The sequence below is a fragment of the Trachurus trachurus genome (assembly GCF_905171665.1).
Source record: "Trachurus trachurus genome assembly, chromosome: 22".
Classification (NCBI taxonomy): Eukaryota; Metazoa; Chordata; class Actinopteri; order Carangiformes; family Carangidae; genus Trachurus; species Trachurus trachurus.
The window spans coordinates 6,985,938-7,003,546 of record NC_139907.1 but is presented as its reverse complement, the minus strand read 5'-3'; the positions used below and the strand labels follow the sequence as shown (position 1 = coordinate 7,003,546).

At 40.0% G+C, this 17,609-nt stretch overlaps 1 protein-coding gene across 1 annotated transcript; it reads right to left on the bottom strand.

Moving 5' to 3' along the window:
• Positions 1 to 17,492, bottom strand: ezra (ezrin a). The gene is made up of 13 exons (XM_083997977.1): positions 17,175 to 17,492; positions 15,316 to 15,399; positions 14,325 to 14,420; positions 12,790 to 13,064; positions 9,234 to 9,317; positions 8,068 to 8,214; positions 7,534 to 7,630; positions 6,409 to 6,572; positions 6,177 to 6,307; positions 3,998 to 4,158; positions 3,082 to 3,174; positions 1,561 to 1,824; positions 1 to 626 (listed from the first exon to the last, which is right to left on the bottom strand). Exons 1-13 carry the CDS (start codon positions 17,184 to 17,186, stop codon positions 462 to 464), a joined length of 1,773 nt encoding a protein of 590 aa, XP_083854103.1. The 5' UTR covers positions 17,187 to 17,492; the 3' UTR covers positions 1 to 461.
• Between the last annotated feature and the right edge of the window lie 117 nt (positions 17,493 to 17,609).

The window sequence follows — 17,609 nt, the reverse complement described above, 5'->3', positions numbered from 1 at the left end:
TATTTAGTAAATTGTTTGATCGATCATGAAAACAATAACGATAAGGCCGTGGTTGCAGTATGTGACTAATACGACACAAACTTGAATTTAACCACTTCACTTAGGTGCGATAACAAGACTGCAGAGGCTCATTTACAAGAACCTGTTCAATCATTTATCATGATGATGTATATATATGTGTATACTGTATACATATTTTTTTTTCTACAGTACACCTCGCATACCTGCTTGGTTCAGGCAGTATGTGCAGAAAACCACTGTTTTCAACATGGTATACACACGTTGGAGATGTTTGAGGGCAAAGAAAGAAAAAACAAAACAAAAAAAACACAGTGCTTTTGAGCAAATGTCAGCTCCGTGCTACGATCAGATTACATCACACTTTAAATTAAAAAGATGCAGAGCTGGGAGGGAGAAACGAGGTATTTGGGCGAGGACTTCGGGTCTCTCAGGACGGTTTCCTACAAGCACTCGAACTCGTCGATCCTCTGCTTGGTGTTGCCCATACGGATCTGACGCAGCGTCTTGTACTTGTCGCGGCCGGCCCGGACGTTCTCGGCGTGCAGCAGGTCGTTCTGCGTCTTCTGGTCGTGGTCGCGGGCGGCTGACAGCTCCGAGCTCAGCATCTGTGGAAGGAGCAGATGTTGAGTTATTCAAATTTATAGAGTTCATCCACAGGAATGAGTCCAACATCAGCTGGAAAACTGTTGCTAAAAAACTCTGGTCATAACTTACAGTCACTAAAATCAACACTGCCAATTCTATTATATATACTTTTTATACATTACATTTTATTGTATTTGCAATTGCTATTTTGCTATTTTATTATGTATAGTTTGTTCTTTATATTCTTATTCTTTATATATTCTTATACTATATGTTGTTATCGTTACTGTATCGTCACTGTGTGTCTGTGTAACGCTGCTGCTCCACTGTAATTTCCCAGCTTGGGATCAATACAATGCAAAAACTCAAACTCTTTCCAAGAATATTTGTCTTATTTCTTGTCAAAATGTCTAAATTTTACTCAAAACTAATCTCTTTCCACTTAAAATAAGACTCATTACCTAAAAATTAACTTGTTTTTAGATAATTTTCACTTGTTTCAAACAAATTTTCAATTGAAATAAGTAGAAAAATCTGCCAGTGAAAGCAGGTTTTTTGTGCTTGTAATAAGAAAGAAAAACTTGATCCACTATCAGATTTTTCTAGTTATTTCAATTGAAAATATGCTTGAAAAAGGTTTTTAAAAAAAAGTGTCTAGAAACAAGCTACTTTTTAATGTTTTAATGTGATGATGAGTCTTATTTTAGTTATAATTAGATTTGTTTTGACTAGAAATAAGACAAATATTCTTGGTAAGATTTTGGGTTTTTACAGTGTAAAGTCTATCTATCTATCTATCTATCTATCTATCTATCTATCTATCTATCTATCTATCTATCTATCTATCTATCTATCTATCTATCTATCTATCTATCTATTGAGACTGAAACAGTTTCTTAAATGCTGTGTGCATTGCAGGAACATCTGCGTGAACTCGTTTGACCCCGGACTGACCTGCAGCTGTTTCTTCAGGCGCTCGTTCTTCTCGGCCTCGGTGAGCCTCTCCTCCTCGTCGCGCTGGTTGTTGATGTCCTGCGACTGCAGCTCGGCGCTGTAGGTGCTGTTCTCCTCGCTGTGCTCGTGGTCGCTCTCGTTGTCCGAGGAGGAGGAGGAGGAGGAGGAGGACGAAGCAGGAGCGGCGGGGACGGAGTTCGGGGCGGCCATGACGGTGTGCAGCTCCTCCTTCGTCTTGATCAGACTCTCCTCCACTTCCTTGACCTGGGATGAAGGTGGACAGGGACAGATGTTTTATTTTTATACTTGCTGTCCCAGGGCAGCTGTGATAATGGGTTATGTTGCAACATCGGGGTCATTTACTGGAGTTGGAGTTCGCTGGAGTTTGATTTTCTCCACTTTAGTGCAAGTTTCACAGGTTTAAGAACAAATGAAACTTGGTGAGCAACAGGTGAGGTGCTCTCTGCTCTCAGGATCATCTCACCTTTGGAAAACACTGACAACTACCAGACATTAGCTTGAATTATTCACAGGTACACACTTCAAGGTGTTTAAAAGGACTGAAAAATAAAAAAATTAAGATAAAAGCGCAGTTTTTGAATCTTGTTTATCTATAACTGGGGCGGCAGGGCTTTTTGCCATCGGGCCCCACTTCTCTAGAATCAACTTCCAATTCAAATTCGCAGGGCAGATACCCTCTCTATTTTCAAAAATCGACTTAAAACATTCCTTTTTAATAGAGCATATATGGCATCTTTTTATTAATATCTTCCTAAAAATTTATTCGTTTTTAACTTGGCTTTATTACACAATAATTTTACTCGTATGATTGTTTTTGTTTTATCATTGCTATTGTTTTATTGTCACTGTGTATTATTACTGCCTGATTGTTGATTAATATTGTTTTTAATTGTTTGATGTTTTGTTTAAAGATTTCATGTATGAAAGGCGCTATATAAATACAATTATTATTATAAAATTATGAACATTTGGGAATTAGCATCCTAAATATGTTATAAATAGTTAACTATACATGGTACTGAGTGAGCTCATGCACTCCCCTAGAAGGTCTTATACACATGTTTTGTTTCATTTTTAGTAATATTTTTTGATATTTACTATTTTCTGTTTATGGTGTCTTGTCAATAAGGTTTACTCAGCTGATCACACAGCTTGCAGTGATTAATCACCTTGCTTCTGATTGGTTATTTTTTTGTTCGTGTGTTGTCCATTTAAAGGTTTTTTTGTACTCAAAGAAGAAGGTCACATCGACCGAAACGTTGCTTTGTCCAGGAGTAAAAGACCTATTGCAAGTTAACAGTGTGTGGGAAGTTCTTTTGTTCTTGACATAGAAGGAATTAAAACACAGCAGGGTCCAGTTTGCTCCAGTCAGTCTTAAATATAATCCAAATAGCTGGAGAGGAAAATATGAAAGCGAACCAACTGATGTTTGATTTGGACGTTTTCCAGCTCCACCTGAGGAGCCCGGTTCCCTCCTTTGATCACGCGTTGGAAACTCACCTTGTTGTGCCATGACTCAGCCTCTTCTTCTTTGGTCCTCTTGGCCTCCTCCAGCTCCATGATCTTGGCGCTGTACTCGGCCAGCTCTGCAGCCTGAGGGAGGACACACACACACACACACACACACGTTGCGTAAAGTAAATATATTGAATATCTATTTATTTAATCTTAAAGCATGGACAGAGTTTATGTTAACGACTGAGTGTCATGTGAACAAATATTAGCTAAAAACCAGTGGTGAAGGTGAAAACCTGCAGATGCACTGCAAAAACTCAAAATCTTTCCAAGAATATTTGTTGTATTTCTTGTCAAAATGTCTCATTTCTAGTCAAAACTAATCTTTTTCTACTTAAAATAAGTCTCATCACCTAAAAATTTACTTATTTATAGATCATTTCACTTGTTTCAAAGCAAATTTTCACTTGAAATAAGAAAAAAAATCTGCCAGTGAAAGCAAGTTTTTTGTGCTTGTAATAAGAAAGAAAAATTTGCCCCACTATCAGATTTTTCTACTTATTTCAAGTAAAAAATATGCTTGAAAGAAGTAAAAAGTGTCTAAAAACAAGCTGCGCTTTACGTGATGAGTCTTATTTTAAGTATAATGATATTTGTTTTGACTAGAAACGAGTGTGTCTTGTGACGGATGTTTAATTGACGAATGTTTATTTTAGTTTTATATATGCATGTGCACCATTCTCATAATGAAAGATGATAATACTGTTTGTGTCTATTGACATTAGTGTGTGTGAGAAAGAGTTTTAAATGATTTTCTCATGACAAAACCGCAGTTTCAAGCGTTAATGTGTGTTTATCGTGGATGCAGGAGCTTTACGTGTAATGGGTGTTTTTCTATCGTGAGCTTTTTTTTCCCCTCTCACGTGAAGGATCTTGAGTTTTCCAAGCGTAGTCCACTCACCAGCTGCTCCTGGCTCTTGATCTGGTCCTCAGCCTGCCTGGCCAGCTCCTCCTTGGCTATTATGGCCTCCATCCTCTCAGCCTCCAGCCGGGCTGCCTCCTGCTCCACCCTCCTCCTCTCCTCCTCCAGCCTCATGCCCCGGTCCAGCTGCTCCTGAAGCTCTGCAGGAGGAAGTCAGTGAAACACACAGCAAAACATTTAGAAGGAAAGTAAAGCACAGCGTTAAATCAGAGGGGTCGATAGATGCATCTTTGAGCTTTTCTGGCATAAATTTACACCTGTGGCTTCACACACTCTCGGCTTGGGGACCTTAAGAGCCATAAAGACGCATAAAACACGTTGTACACTGCCTGTCCAAAAAAAAGTCACCACTTGGATTACTAAACTAATAGGTAAAAGCCTCCCATTGGATAATTACTGCATGGATGATTATGTTTCATCTGGCAACAACTTATTTAACCATAACTGATGCAGTCTCATTTCTTAAAGAACCATGTTGGTTGTGGAAAAGATGTTAATCTGTTTCAGAAGGGTCAAATTATTGGCATCAAGCAAATAAAACATCTAAGGAGATTGATGAAACTAAAATTTGGTTAAGAACTGTCCAATGCATTATTAAAAACTGGAAGGAGAGTGGGGAACCATCGTCTTCAAGGAAGAAACGTGGTCCAATGTGACCACAGAGTCCAGACCTGAACCCCATTGAGAATATTTGAAAAACTCTGGACAAAGCTTATCGAAATGATGCCACAGCAAATAGTGTTTGACTTTTTTTTTTTGGACAGGCAGTGTGTTTTAACATGAAAAAGGTGAAAAAAATTCGCTAAAATAAGGAAAAAGAAACTATAATTTGAAGTAACAGAAACATTTTTTTTATTTTATTTATCTTGGGAGCCTTTTATATCACTGGAGCACCCAGGTTGGGAAGTGTCAATGTTTTACCTTGTGACTGATGTCATTGTCTTAGTAAACAGAGCTTTCCATGTTGCCATAACTTTATAATCCTCTGTGTTGGTGTGTTTGCTTGAACATGAATGAAAAAGCACCTGGAAACACTGTGAGACTGGGAAATGAAAACATGTGTGTGTGCATTTTAAATATATGTTAATTAAAAGTGGATTTAGGAAACTTTCAGAGATTTGAATGTTGTGTTTCTTTCTTATCTCGATTTGTACATTTATCATAATGAGCCTCGTGAGTCAAAAACAGTAAAAACCCGACAGATCGAGGAGCGATAAAAACTAAGTGAGAGAACAAAATCCATCCAGTTGAACTTTTTTCATGTATGTCGAGCAAAGAAACAGGAGAGGGCAGTAAAGACACGTCACATCTCAGAAGAAATGAGACTTAACCCTCCTGTTTCCTTCCTCCATCCTTCCTTTCTCCCTTCCTTCTTTCCACAATCCCTTTTCCCTCCCCCCTTTCCTTCCTTCCTTCCTTCCTTCCTTCCCTTCGTCCTTACTTCTTCCTTCCTCTTTTGATCCAATTGACCTGATCTGTTCCCTATCCCTTCATCTTTCTTTCCTTCCCTTTTCCCTTCCTTCTTTCCCTTCTTCCTTCCTTCTTCTTCCTTCCTTGAACAAATCTGTTCTCTATCCCTCCATCTTTCTTTCCTTCCCTTTTCCCTTCTTCCTTCCTTGAATGAATCTGTTCCCTCCCTCCCTCCCTCCCTCCCTCCCTCCCTCCCTCCCTCCCTCCCTCCCTCCATTTCCTTCCTTCTTTCCACAATCCCTTTTCCCTCCCTCCTTTCCTTCCTTTTTCCCTTCCTTCTTTCCACAATCCTTTTTCCCTCCCTCCTTTCCTTCCTTCCTTCCCTCCTTCCCTTCATCCTTACTTCTTCCTTCCTTTTTGACCCAATTGACCCAATCTGTTCCCTCCCTCCTTCTATCTTTCCTTCCTTTTCCCCTTCCTTCTCTCCACCCATCTTTCCCTTTGTCTTTCCTTCCTTCCTTCTTTCTTTCCCTTTGTCCTTCCTTCCCTCCTTCCCTTCGTCCTTACTTCTTCCTTCCTTTTTGACCCAATTGACCCAATCTGTTCCCTCCCTCCTTCTATCTTTCCTTCCTTTTCCCCTTCCTTCTCTCTACCAATCTTTCCCTTTGTCCTTCCTTCCTTCCTTCCTTCCTTCCTTCCTTGACCCAGGAGGACAACAGGAGGGTTAAAGACTAAAATCCTGTCTCACCTCTCTCTGCTCTCTTGGTCGTCTCCTCAAACTCGTGGAGCCTCATCATCAGATCCATCTTTTCTCTCTCCATCTGCTCCTTCTCTTTCTGGATGGCCTCCCTCCTCTTCTTCTCACTCTCCAGCTGATCCCTGCAGGACACACACACACACACACACACAAAAACAACTTTATCCCGATGCTCACGTCTGTGTCTTTTTTAATCTTTTGAGCGGATTAACCCTTCACCCACCGCTCCATCTTCTTCTGCAGCCTCTCCTCCTTGGCCTGGGCCTTCATCTGCTGAACCTCGATGCTGTCGGCCTTGCGGCGGCGCATGTACAGCTCGTGGTTGCCGATGCACAGCTGAAGGATGCGTTTGTTGACTCGCAGCCGTGGAGCGTAGAAAAGAAAGTCCTGACAGAGAGAGAAGAGGAAGAGAGAGGAAGAGAGGGGAGAGAGAGGGAGGGAGAAAACAAGACTTCAGCAACAGTTTGGTCTCATTTCAAAAAGCTATTTTTACATTATTTAACCATTGCAGTGTCTGAAATGTAAAGATCCCCTACGCTGAGGAAATTATGGCTTATTGAAACCAGTATTTATAATAAATAAAAAGCCTTTAAGTAGATTTGGGTAACACTTTATTTGATGCCTATCTCTATAACGCATTATAACCATACTTATAATGAGTTATAAAGCAGTACTGTATAAGTAAACACTCATAAATGATCATAAGGCGTTATAACATTAAGCATAACACATTATAGAGCATTATAACGCTATTATAATACTTGACCTTATAAGCCATTATAAAATGCTCTATGATTATGCTTATTGTTATAAAGTCTTGTGATAATTTATGAGTGTTTATAATGATAGTTATACCCGTTTATAAGCCAATTATAACATATTATAACTATATTAATAATGCTTTATTGATGTGGGCATTGTCAGCAAGATACTAACAATTATAACGCATTATAATACCTGGCCTTATAAATCATGATAAAACGCCTTATATTTAGTTTACTAAATTTACTTGACTTAATTTACTTATTTAGTTTAGCCTTTATAGTATAGTATAGTATAGTATAGTATAGTATAGTATAGTATAGTATATGTGTCAGTATAGTTATTCAATATCTGTTTATTTAGTTCAGTTGTCCATGCACAGAAGTTATTTAATAATGTTTCAAGACATCCAACTGTAATTTCTGCACATTTACGCACTATTTCTGTCTTTAGGACTGAGTTTGCAACATGTGGACATTTGTTGTCATATACTTTAAATTTTTGTGCAGCATATTTGTGTCTTTGCATGTGTGTTTTCTAAAGTTGAAGTGTGTTGAGCGCTCTGGGCCACCGTAGAAACACTTACAGGGGATTTCTTGTCTATGGGCTTGATGACGAACTTCTTGTCATTGAAAGCAATGTTTCTAATTTCGCTCCAGGGGAATCCGATCTTTGGTGTGAGCCTGGAGGACGGAGGAAAAAAGGAGATCAGGTTTTATACAACATAATGACAGCAGAGTGACAGACCAGTGTGTGTGTCTGTGTGTGTGTGTGTGTGTGTTTGTGTGTGTGTGTGTGTGTTGTCGTAGCATCGAGGGAAACAGGTGAACGGCCTCTTGACAACAACAGCCTCGGCGTAGCAGTACATGTCCATATAACGGTTGCAAATGGATACCAACTGTCTTCGTAACAAAAAGACACCGACCCCGAAATGCGAAATTGTTCCGAAAAAAATTAAATAAGTCTATATTTCAAGCTTGTTTTGTAGCGGAAGCTCCTCTTCCCAGTTCGCCAAATTTGGACGAAGCCACGGATAAAATGAGTGAAATTTGAATTTTGGGTGAACTATCCCTTTAATACTGAGGGCCTGTATCCTTCAGACATGTATTTATGGACCGACCTGTCCTCCTTCTCGTAGATGTTGAGTCCCAGAGCGTCGACTCCCAGCCACAGCTCCGTGCCCTTCTTGTTCTTGATCTCAAAGTAGTTGACCCCGTACATCTCCAGGTCCTGAGTGATCTTCAGGTACTCGAGCATGGCGTCCTCCCTGTTCAGGTCGCACAAAGACACGGAAAAATAATGTAAGAATACAAACGGACCTGACCTCTGAGTATTAATGATCTACAGTAAGACGTATCATTTCATATTCATTACATTAAGAGTATTGGACTAATACAAGCAGGGTTTGACCAACAGTCACTTAACCTTTTAGTTTCCAATTAATTATTATTATCATTATTAAGCTCAATTAATTTAGCATCTGTAATATCATCTTCTGTCTCTTCCTTTTATCTTGAAAGTTAAATTCACAATACTTTCTGTAAAGGTGGTTAAGTACTAGTAGTTTTTATCCAGGTGTAGAAGATTCTCGTTCGTCATTAAGAGCAAGAATAACAGATTCGAGTAGGATTTTTAGAAAAAAGAAGAAATTATATTCACTAATTCAGGGACTGCAGATTAAACTGTACATTTAGAAACATAAATATTCATAAACGTTTATCTTAAATAAATGTGGACTCTGTAAAATGTAACTGAGTCTTTATTTTGAAAGTTAAATTCACAGTACTTTCTGTAAAGGTGGTTAAGTACTAGTAGTTTTTATCCAGGTGTAGAAGATTCTTGCTCGTCATTAAGAGCAGTACGAACAGATTCAAGTAGGATTTTTAGAAATAAGAAGAAATTATATTCACTAATTCAGGGACTGCAGATGAAACTGTACATTTAGCGACTTAAATATTCATATTAGTTTATCATAAATAAATGTGGACTCTGTAAAATGTGACTGAGTTAAGTCACTGGGGACACAAGGGGTAATTACAGGATAATGATGCCAAATTGCCTGTTTACTGATTCACTTTTTAACTGTAACAAAATAAACAATCACACAAAGCAGAAAACTGGCTCAGAAATGTAAAAACACACAAGCAAATACGGATTTAAATTTTAATTTGTAAGAGCAGGGCTGTTACTGTATTTCTTCCTATAACAAGTAAACCAGATTTAAAATGAAGGTTAAAACATGATTTTTTTTTTTTTTTTTTCTCGTATTCATCATCCTTCACTTACTTCAGCATCGATTTGTGCTCGTCGTGCCAAACCTGGATTCTGTCTTCCCACTGGTCCTTGGACAGCTTGTGTTGCGTCAGCACTCTGAGGGGAGACACCAGCTATCAGCAACCCACACAGGTGAAGGTGTCAACAGTCTGTGTGTGTGTGTGTGTGTGTGTGTGTGTGTGTGTGTGTGTGTGTGTGTGTGTGTGTGTGTGTGTGTGTGTGTGTGTGTGTGTGTGTGTATACATACAGAGCTAACACAAACACATGCTGCACTGTCACGTCTCCCCTGTCCTGATACTGTATGTCTTTATTGCAACAGCACATTTGTTAATACATTTTATTTTATTTTTTTTTTCTCTTTTAAATATTTATTTCGTAAATATGTAAAACAAAATAAGGCACAATTTCAGTTTGTAAGTTAAAGAACAAAACTTGGAAACCAAAAACACAAAAGCATAATCATACATACGTATTTGAAAAGGAGTGAGAAGAAGCTGTGCTTATTGAATACCACCCCTTTTCCACAAATCATAAATAAATCGATCAGTTGTCCCACTTCTTTAATTGCCCTTCTTTCCATTGTTAGGAGAAAATGAAAAAAATATAAGGTAAGTAAAAAAATAAATAAATAAAAAGGAAGTACTTATTGTTTAGTTTTTGGTTTAAACACCATCTTCCCTGCACTTCTCCAGAGTTATGTTTTTGTACTTGTAATAATATAATAACTTTAAAGGAGCAGTATCAAAATTTACTTATGTACCCAATGTGAAAGCACTGATTATGCAGGAAGCCCCGCATCATAATAGTGTATATTATTGTATTATGATGATCAATAATACATTAATGCAGTGATACAACGACTTGTTATAAAATAATACAAAATAATCTGTGTGATTTTTTGGTTTTAAGAATATTGATCTACAAAAAAAAAACAAGTAATGAAAGATAAAGAGTAATATGCTTACTACTATAACCTAAGTAATGAAAAGTATCTTTAAATTCTACCCAAGTGCAGCACTTTGATAAATGTACTTATTTGCTTTCTTCCACTGTCCGCTTGCAAGCTGTGCAGCCACACTGCCAGCTTTGCTGTGTTGTGTCAGCTCTTTGATATATATATTCAGGGATGCAAACGGGTCAGGACCAAAAAAGAGAGGAATTGTCTGGCGGGCGGGCGGGGGGGGGGGGGGCCTCACCATTAACAATATCACAGAAAAGTCAATTTCCAGTAGTTCAACCCCAACCAAGTATTGAGTGCATATAGATGGACAGTTTTCAGAAGGCCAACATTTCTAGATTAAAAATGCTTTAAAAAAATAAAAACCATTGCAATATTTCAATTTTGGAGATACTGATTTTTAGGTCTTCACTGAATGTTAGTCATAATTATTACTATTAAAATAAACAGAAGAAATAAAGACATGGGATTTAACATCCCATTCAGTGTGTAATGGACATATAGGCCTATATAATGTGTTAGTTTCACTTTAATTGAACACATTCTACATCGCGGAGGCGACGTCTCTCCTTCACCGTAGAAACGGGGCAGAGCTCCGTGGGAGACACCTGCCTGACACAGCAACGGACATGCACGGGGGGGGAAACGGCGGCGCCGTCGCACCGAATGCACGCGGATACGCGCCGCTTTGGGTAACGAGCGCGCACGTCGCGTCTACATTGGAGGTGAATAGGAAGGATGTTACCAGTGTAATCAGAGACCGCAATCAGCTTTACATTAAACCGACATCAGGAGAATAATGAGAATTAGCCTATGATTTAAAAAAATATATATTTGTTTCGAATTTTGGCCCCTGGATCATGACTTTTTTGGGCGCATTCTTGGTAAAAAAAAAAAAAAATCCTCTAAAAAAAAAGACAGTTGGGATGCATAATGTGTCTCATAACAGTATACTGTGCGTCACGTTATCGTCCCCCCCCCTCTGTACTGAGCTGGCCGGTACTGGGTATAGCGTCCTGCTGATCCTCTGTAGCTCATCAGCCCGGAACTCGCCGTCATGGATCAGAAGCGACGGTGGCGTTTGGCCTCAGTGTCTCGGACTTCCAGAGCAGCTACAGCAGCGTTGTGACCTCAACCATGGTTGGTGAGAGCAGAAATGTTGTTGTAGGCCTGTGCATATTCTCATTTGTCCAGGTCATAGTATTTCAAAGGAGGTTAAATCGAAAGCAACTGGACTTATACTGAGTCTCCACACCAGATAGTTGGACCAGTCCCAGCCTGGTCAGATGCTACATGAACTGATGAAGCCTCTTGGATGAAGGTGAAACGTCTTCCTAGACAAATAACTAAGTCCAGTTGAACCTCCTTTGAAAAAAAAAAAAAAAGTTGTTGGCGGGCTCGTGAATTTTTTTTGAAACGAGTGAAAACGAGCGATAAATCGCATTTCTCGCGTATCTCGCGTTTGGTTGCGCGTAAAAGCTCGCGCGAAAAAAAAGCGTTCCTCGTGTTTGTGTGGGAAGCCCCTGTGGGTCTTCCCACCAAACACGATGAAATAGACGAAGACGCGAGGGTCCCGTCGCCATAAAAGAATCGCGTGTATTGCGTCGCAAAAAAAAAAAGTCGCGTCTACCGCGTCTCGCGCCTAATCGCGTCTTTGCGTCACGGCCTTTTACACCGCGGACGTAACGAATAAACGGTGACGGTGTGAACGAACAACATAGAACAGGACCAGACGTGCGTTGTTTCCTCTTTTCACCTACAGCTCCACTCTCCCTTACTTACACTAACTACTGTTCCTGGTGATGTCCTGGATCAGAGAATTGTGGGATTTGTAGTTTTGGACCAATCGCAGGTTGTGCTCTTTCTTTTTTGTGATTTTCCCGGTTCACACATGTCTTTTTTTTTTAGGGGGCAAATGCGAGTGAAATGCTCGCCCATGGTGGGCAAAAGAAAATTTAAGACCTGTCTAAAATTATTTAAGACTTGAACACAATAATTCAACAAATTTAAGACATTTTAAGGCCTAAAAGTGTGTAATGGACATAGCCTATATAATGTGTTAGTTTCACTTTAATTGAACACATTCTACATCGCGGAGGCGACGTCTCTCCTTCACCTCTGAAACGGGGCAGAGCTCCGTGGGAAACACCTGCCTGACACAGTAATGTACGTACCGACTGCACGCGGATACGCGCCGCTTTGGGTAACGAGCGCGCACGTCGCGCGTCTACATTGGAGGTCGGCAGTTGGCAGTTATCAGTATGATCAGAAACCATGAATGAGTTCGCCTCAGTTTCACGTGATTGTCACTGTCAGCCTGTTAGAAAAACATTTTACTGACCCCAGCTGAGACGCTGAGACCCCCCCCCCCCCCCCTCAAAACAAAAACTCTTCGGATCTGAATGATTCACACAAGTCACCTAATTGGTCATGAAAAAAGCGAGTTTCGCTTTTCGGCGCGCTGTTTGCATCCCTGTATATTATAATGGAGTTATTTATCTGGTTGATTAATGTAAATACCTTTAAGATTGTCTGTATTTGTATTTCCTTGTCCCCACAAATGATAACATTATCATAATCAGTCTTTTTCCATGACAAGTTCAGACTCACCTTTTGGGCAGCAGGCGCTCGGAGGACAGGTAGCCCGGGTTGTGCACCGACTTGTTGTACTCTCCGTACTTGGACTGGACGGCGTAGGAGGCCAGCAGCACGGCGGTCTCCGGAGGAGAGTAGATGTCCTCGCTCAGGATGTCCTCCTTCACCTGCAGGAAGAAGAGCTTCCTGGTGATGTCCTGGATCAGCTCCTCGGACACGTCCTCCGGGTAAAACTTGGCCCTCAGTTTGAACTGCAGGGGAGTCTCCTTCTTCACCTGCTGGGACATGACCTGAGCAGAGCACGGACAAATAAGAGCATGAAAGAAAGAAAGAGTTAGGACATGTGAGAGGAGCAACAGTATCTCAAAAAGAGACAAAAAAAAATATCTGTGAAGTTTTCCGTCTCCTCATTCAGCAGCTCTAGTCGCACTTTTAAATCCACTTTTAAATCCAAGTTAAAAACATTTCTCTTTTCACGTGCTTATAGCTGAGCTCTTTTTAAGAACTTTAAACTTTTATCTATTTTCTTTTATTTTACTTTCATTTGCTCTTGCTTTTAACTCTGTTTTTAGTGTTTGTTTGTTTTTATTCTGTTTTATGCTTCTCTCTCTCTTTTTTTTAATGTTTTGTCTTTATGTAAAACACATTGAGTTGCCTTGGTATGAAATGCGCTGTATAAATAAAGATGCCTTGCCTTGCCTTGCCTAGTAACAACAGGTTGGTGTCAGCCAATCAGAAGAGAGGATTCTCTGAGCTTCTCTTCTGATTGGCTGACTGTTTCCAGAGTAATCCCATAATAAGAATATATCAGATTTCAAGTAAAACACACACAAAAAAAATCCTGCAAGTGTTGGATGGTGGGTCCAGGTGGGCGGGGCTTAGTGCAACTGCTTTGTTGTGACATCACAAAGTGACAGGAAGTCCTGACGGCTGGTTTTAAGGCTCAGTTTCTGAATACAGGCTGTGTGCATTTCTCTGTGGACTGAGGCTTTGATACTTTCACAGTATTAATATAGAACCTAGAGCTGCTTTATAATCACACTACACATGGACATCTACCTTTATACTGTCTGGAGCTTTAACACAAACATCTACTTTTAAAATATATGGAGCTTTAACACAAACATCTACCTTTATACTGTATGGAGCTTTAACACAAACATCTACCTTTATACTGTATGGAGCTTTAACACAAACATCTACCTTTATTTTGAAGGAGATTTAATACAAACATCTACCTTTATTTTGACGGAGCTTTAATACAAACATCTACATATGGGAGCTTTAATATTCAGGGTAATTCTTACTTTTTCTTGCAGGTGAGATGCTTTTCATTTATTAATGTGAGCTTTTTCAGAGTGAAAGTGAAATTTAAGTGCATGTTTGGGGATTGCACAGTATTTCCATTTGCTTTCCAACCTTGACCAACCTGAAGTTAAAGACTAAGGAACTGAAATGATTTGCTTGGTGAGGACCCGCTGACTTTTTAAAGCTTCTACAGAGGAGTGTAGAGTAAAAAAAACTGTTTATCAGTGCCACGACAAACTCACCTTCTTCTCCCAGTTCAGCCATGTGATGAATCCTTTGGCGTCCACAAACTGCAGCCCAAAGTACCAGATCTCACGCAGGCCGATGGTTCTGGCAACCTTCAACACCACACACACACACATACAGACGATTACAGACATGATAATAATAAAAAACATTATCTCTCACTGCTTTTCTTCACCTAAAACAGGATTTTATCTCCCTGAAGAGGAGAAACCTTTGACAAAGATGTAGTTTACAGCACATCAGTGTCACTGTGAACATCTGGAACAGCTGCTGATGTGGTGGTGAACGTACTCTAAAGCCTCAGAACCACTTTATCATAGATCGGCCTTCAAGTGCAAAGGTTGAGGTAATTACACTCTACACGAGACGCTACAGGTAGAGAGGGCGTCATACTGTTGGGTTGTGATGTCACTGTTGCTATCAGGTTATGGATGATTCAGCTTTTGGCTGAGTGTGCACTATAAAAAATCCTGGGCTTTTATTTCAATTAAATTAATCACATCATACTTATATCTCTCCTAATATTGTCAATGCCTTAATAAACTTAACTTGCTGCACATAGATGAATACTTTGAACTATTAATACATTATTTCTTATGTCATTTTGACTGATTATTATATTGACAATAAATGTTCAATGTCTCTTGTCTTTGTTTAATACCATTACTCTCATGTTATATTTATGGAAGTCCATTTCTGCCAAAAAAAAACAGCATGAAACACTTCGATTTTTGAGGTATTACTATTTTTTCCCACACCTTATCTCATGGTTAGGTCTTAAGATTACACATCATCATCATGAGGCGTTTACTCTCTGACTGACTGACTGACTGCAGTCGAACACCTTGCTAGTAAACTGCACAGTTCAACTTTATCAGGTGCCAAGTTCTCAAGGTCCCAGTTAATAAAAACTACAATGATAAAGATAAAAACGTATAAATCCGTTAAGTGTCTATAGGAGTGCTTTGCATACTGTGCCATACGGACCTGGTCGAAGAGCTGCTTCCCTGTGGTGTTGGGGTGGAAGGAGAACTCCAGCTCCGCATCCATTGAGGTGACGCGAACGTTGACCTGCGGCAAGAAAAGGTCTTTAAGTCACATGACGAAAGAGGTTTTCTGTTTTCTGTTTCCATTCTGTCAAAGCGTTTAGCTCTTTTTCTTTTCTTTTTTTTTACAAATAAAAATTAGAATTTGGCCTTTTTATTATGAATGAACTGTATCTTAAAAAAGTGCAGATATATTGCAGCTTTTGGTGATTTTTGATAATGAAAAACAACTGTTAGGATGTTAAAAAAAAACATAAATAATATAGTCAGTTGTGCAGAGGATGCACTTAAAGTGGAGCTGTGAAGTGGATTGTTCATAAACCATAATTGCTCACTATCTCATTAGACTTTGGACTACCCTTGCGAGGTGCTACAAGGTTGCACATAGGGCAGATTAAAATATCAAAATACTCGCTGCTTGCCAAGTTGCCTTCAGTCTTCGCCACTGTTAAGTTAAGACCAACGACTTTTACAACAAAAGCAGTTTAAGTGGCGCATTAGTCTGACTCTGGAGTGGATTTCCCAGACGACGACTAAAAAAGGGGGTGAGACTCAATATTTTCCCAAAAGAAAACAACAAAACACCAAAGACAAAGACACAGAATCTGCTTGACCCCGGCTTAGTGCGGGGCCAAGTTGGTCTTGAAGCAGTTACACAATCGTTTTATGAAGTTACACAAGAGCACGCCCCGGGTGTCATAAAGATAAACACCACAGAAACTTGGGCAACATAAAAACTGGAACATCCATTTATGAAGCGTCCGTATAGCGTTTCTCAACCGATTCCACTTTCCACTATCAAACGCCTGAGAGAGGACGACCTCCTGCTGAGGTTTTCCCTCTCTGTTATCTTCCACAGCCACACAGTCGTCATGCCGGCTGTTAACTATTAAAATCAATCACTGTCTTACTCCATTGATAAAAAAAAATGTAAAAAAAATCGTTCATACTTTCATTGTTCTTTCTGGTATCTACAAACGTCTTAACTACCGTTTCCAGATAAACACCAGTAGTACCTGATATCATGACTCATATTTTCATTAATTTTGCGTCAGTCGACTTGAGGCCGACGTCAGCACGACCTCTTAAGAACAGCTTTCTCCTTGGAGTGTCAATATAAGTGCAGAGTTGCAGACGTAATGCACAGGCCGGGCCTTTCTTATCAGCTCTCCCACTCGCTGATGCTGTATACTTAAGTAACTCTTACTGAGGGCATTTAGGACTTTCAGCAAATAAAAAAACGGCACAAGGGTGGTTTCTCCTCAACGGATGGGAAATTGATTAAGTCTGACCGGCTCAGAAAATCAAACAGGTTACATGATACAGTCATTGTTGAAGTTGTTGGGGGGGGAAAGTCAGTCGCTTGCTGACATCGTAAGTCCAAGTGTCCAAAAAAGGTAATTTACCATGATTATCATTAGGTATGCTTGACTACTCGGTTCACTTGTAGCTGTGAAGTGGCGTTTTAGGAGCATTGTTTCTGTCAGGAATGTGAGCAGCATGGGTCAAACTCTACATTTGGTTAATGAGTAAATGCCAAGAAGGGTTGGTGCCTCTTGGAAATCACTCCCAGATAAAACAAAAGAAGCTAAAAGTATATATATAAAAAGAAACCTACATCATTTGTGATGAGAATGATGTTTCTCTCTCAAAACCATGTTAACACAACCAGTTCAACAAACCTTACAGTTGACTTTATGAACCCTCCACTACCCTTTTTTGAAACCTGGACCAGGAAGAAGACAGTTCAGTAACATGTTTAATGATTTGATCAGTTAAAACACGAGAAGAGACTCTTACTGTTTTGGGCATCTTGGCTCTGGTTGGTGGACGAGCTCCAGCAGAAGAAAGTGTCTCCCAGGTTGACTGAGGCTGCAGTGGCCGACTCCCAGCACAACCTCCACCTGATAAAGAAAAAGCCGCTCCGCTCTCGCGAGCAAAGCAGGCTCAAGGGCAGGGCAATGTGTCCTTTGAACTCGTAGGCTTGTAGATCACTCACGGTAACGTGGGAGGTTGGACGTAGTTTGCTATCGCGCAGTCACTGACAGCTTTACTTCCAGTGTGACCACCCCGGCCGAGCAAGACGCTCCACCCAGAGGCAATCACCTATCTCAGCACCGACACACTGCTGCTGCTGCTGCTGCTGCTGCTGCTGCTGCGACCTTTGATCGGACCACGCAAGGCTACCGGCTATATAAGCCTGGACGTTACTATTTATGCTGCAGTTTGGAGATG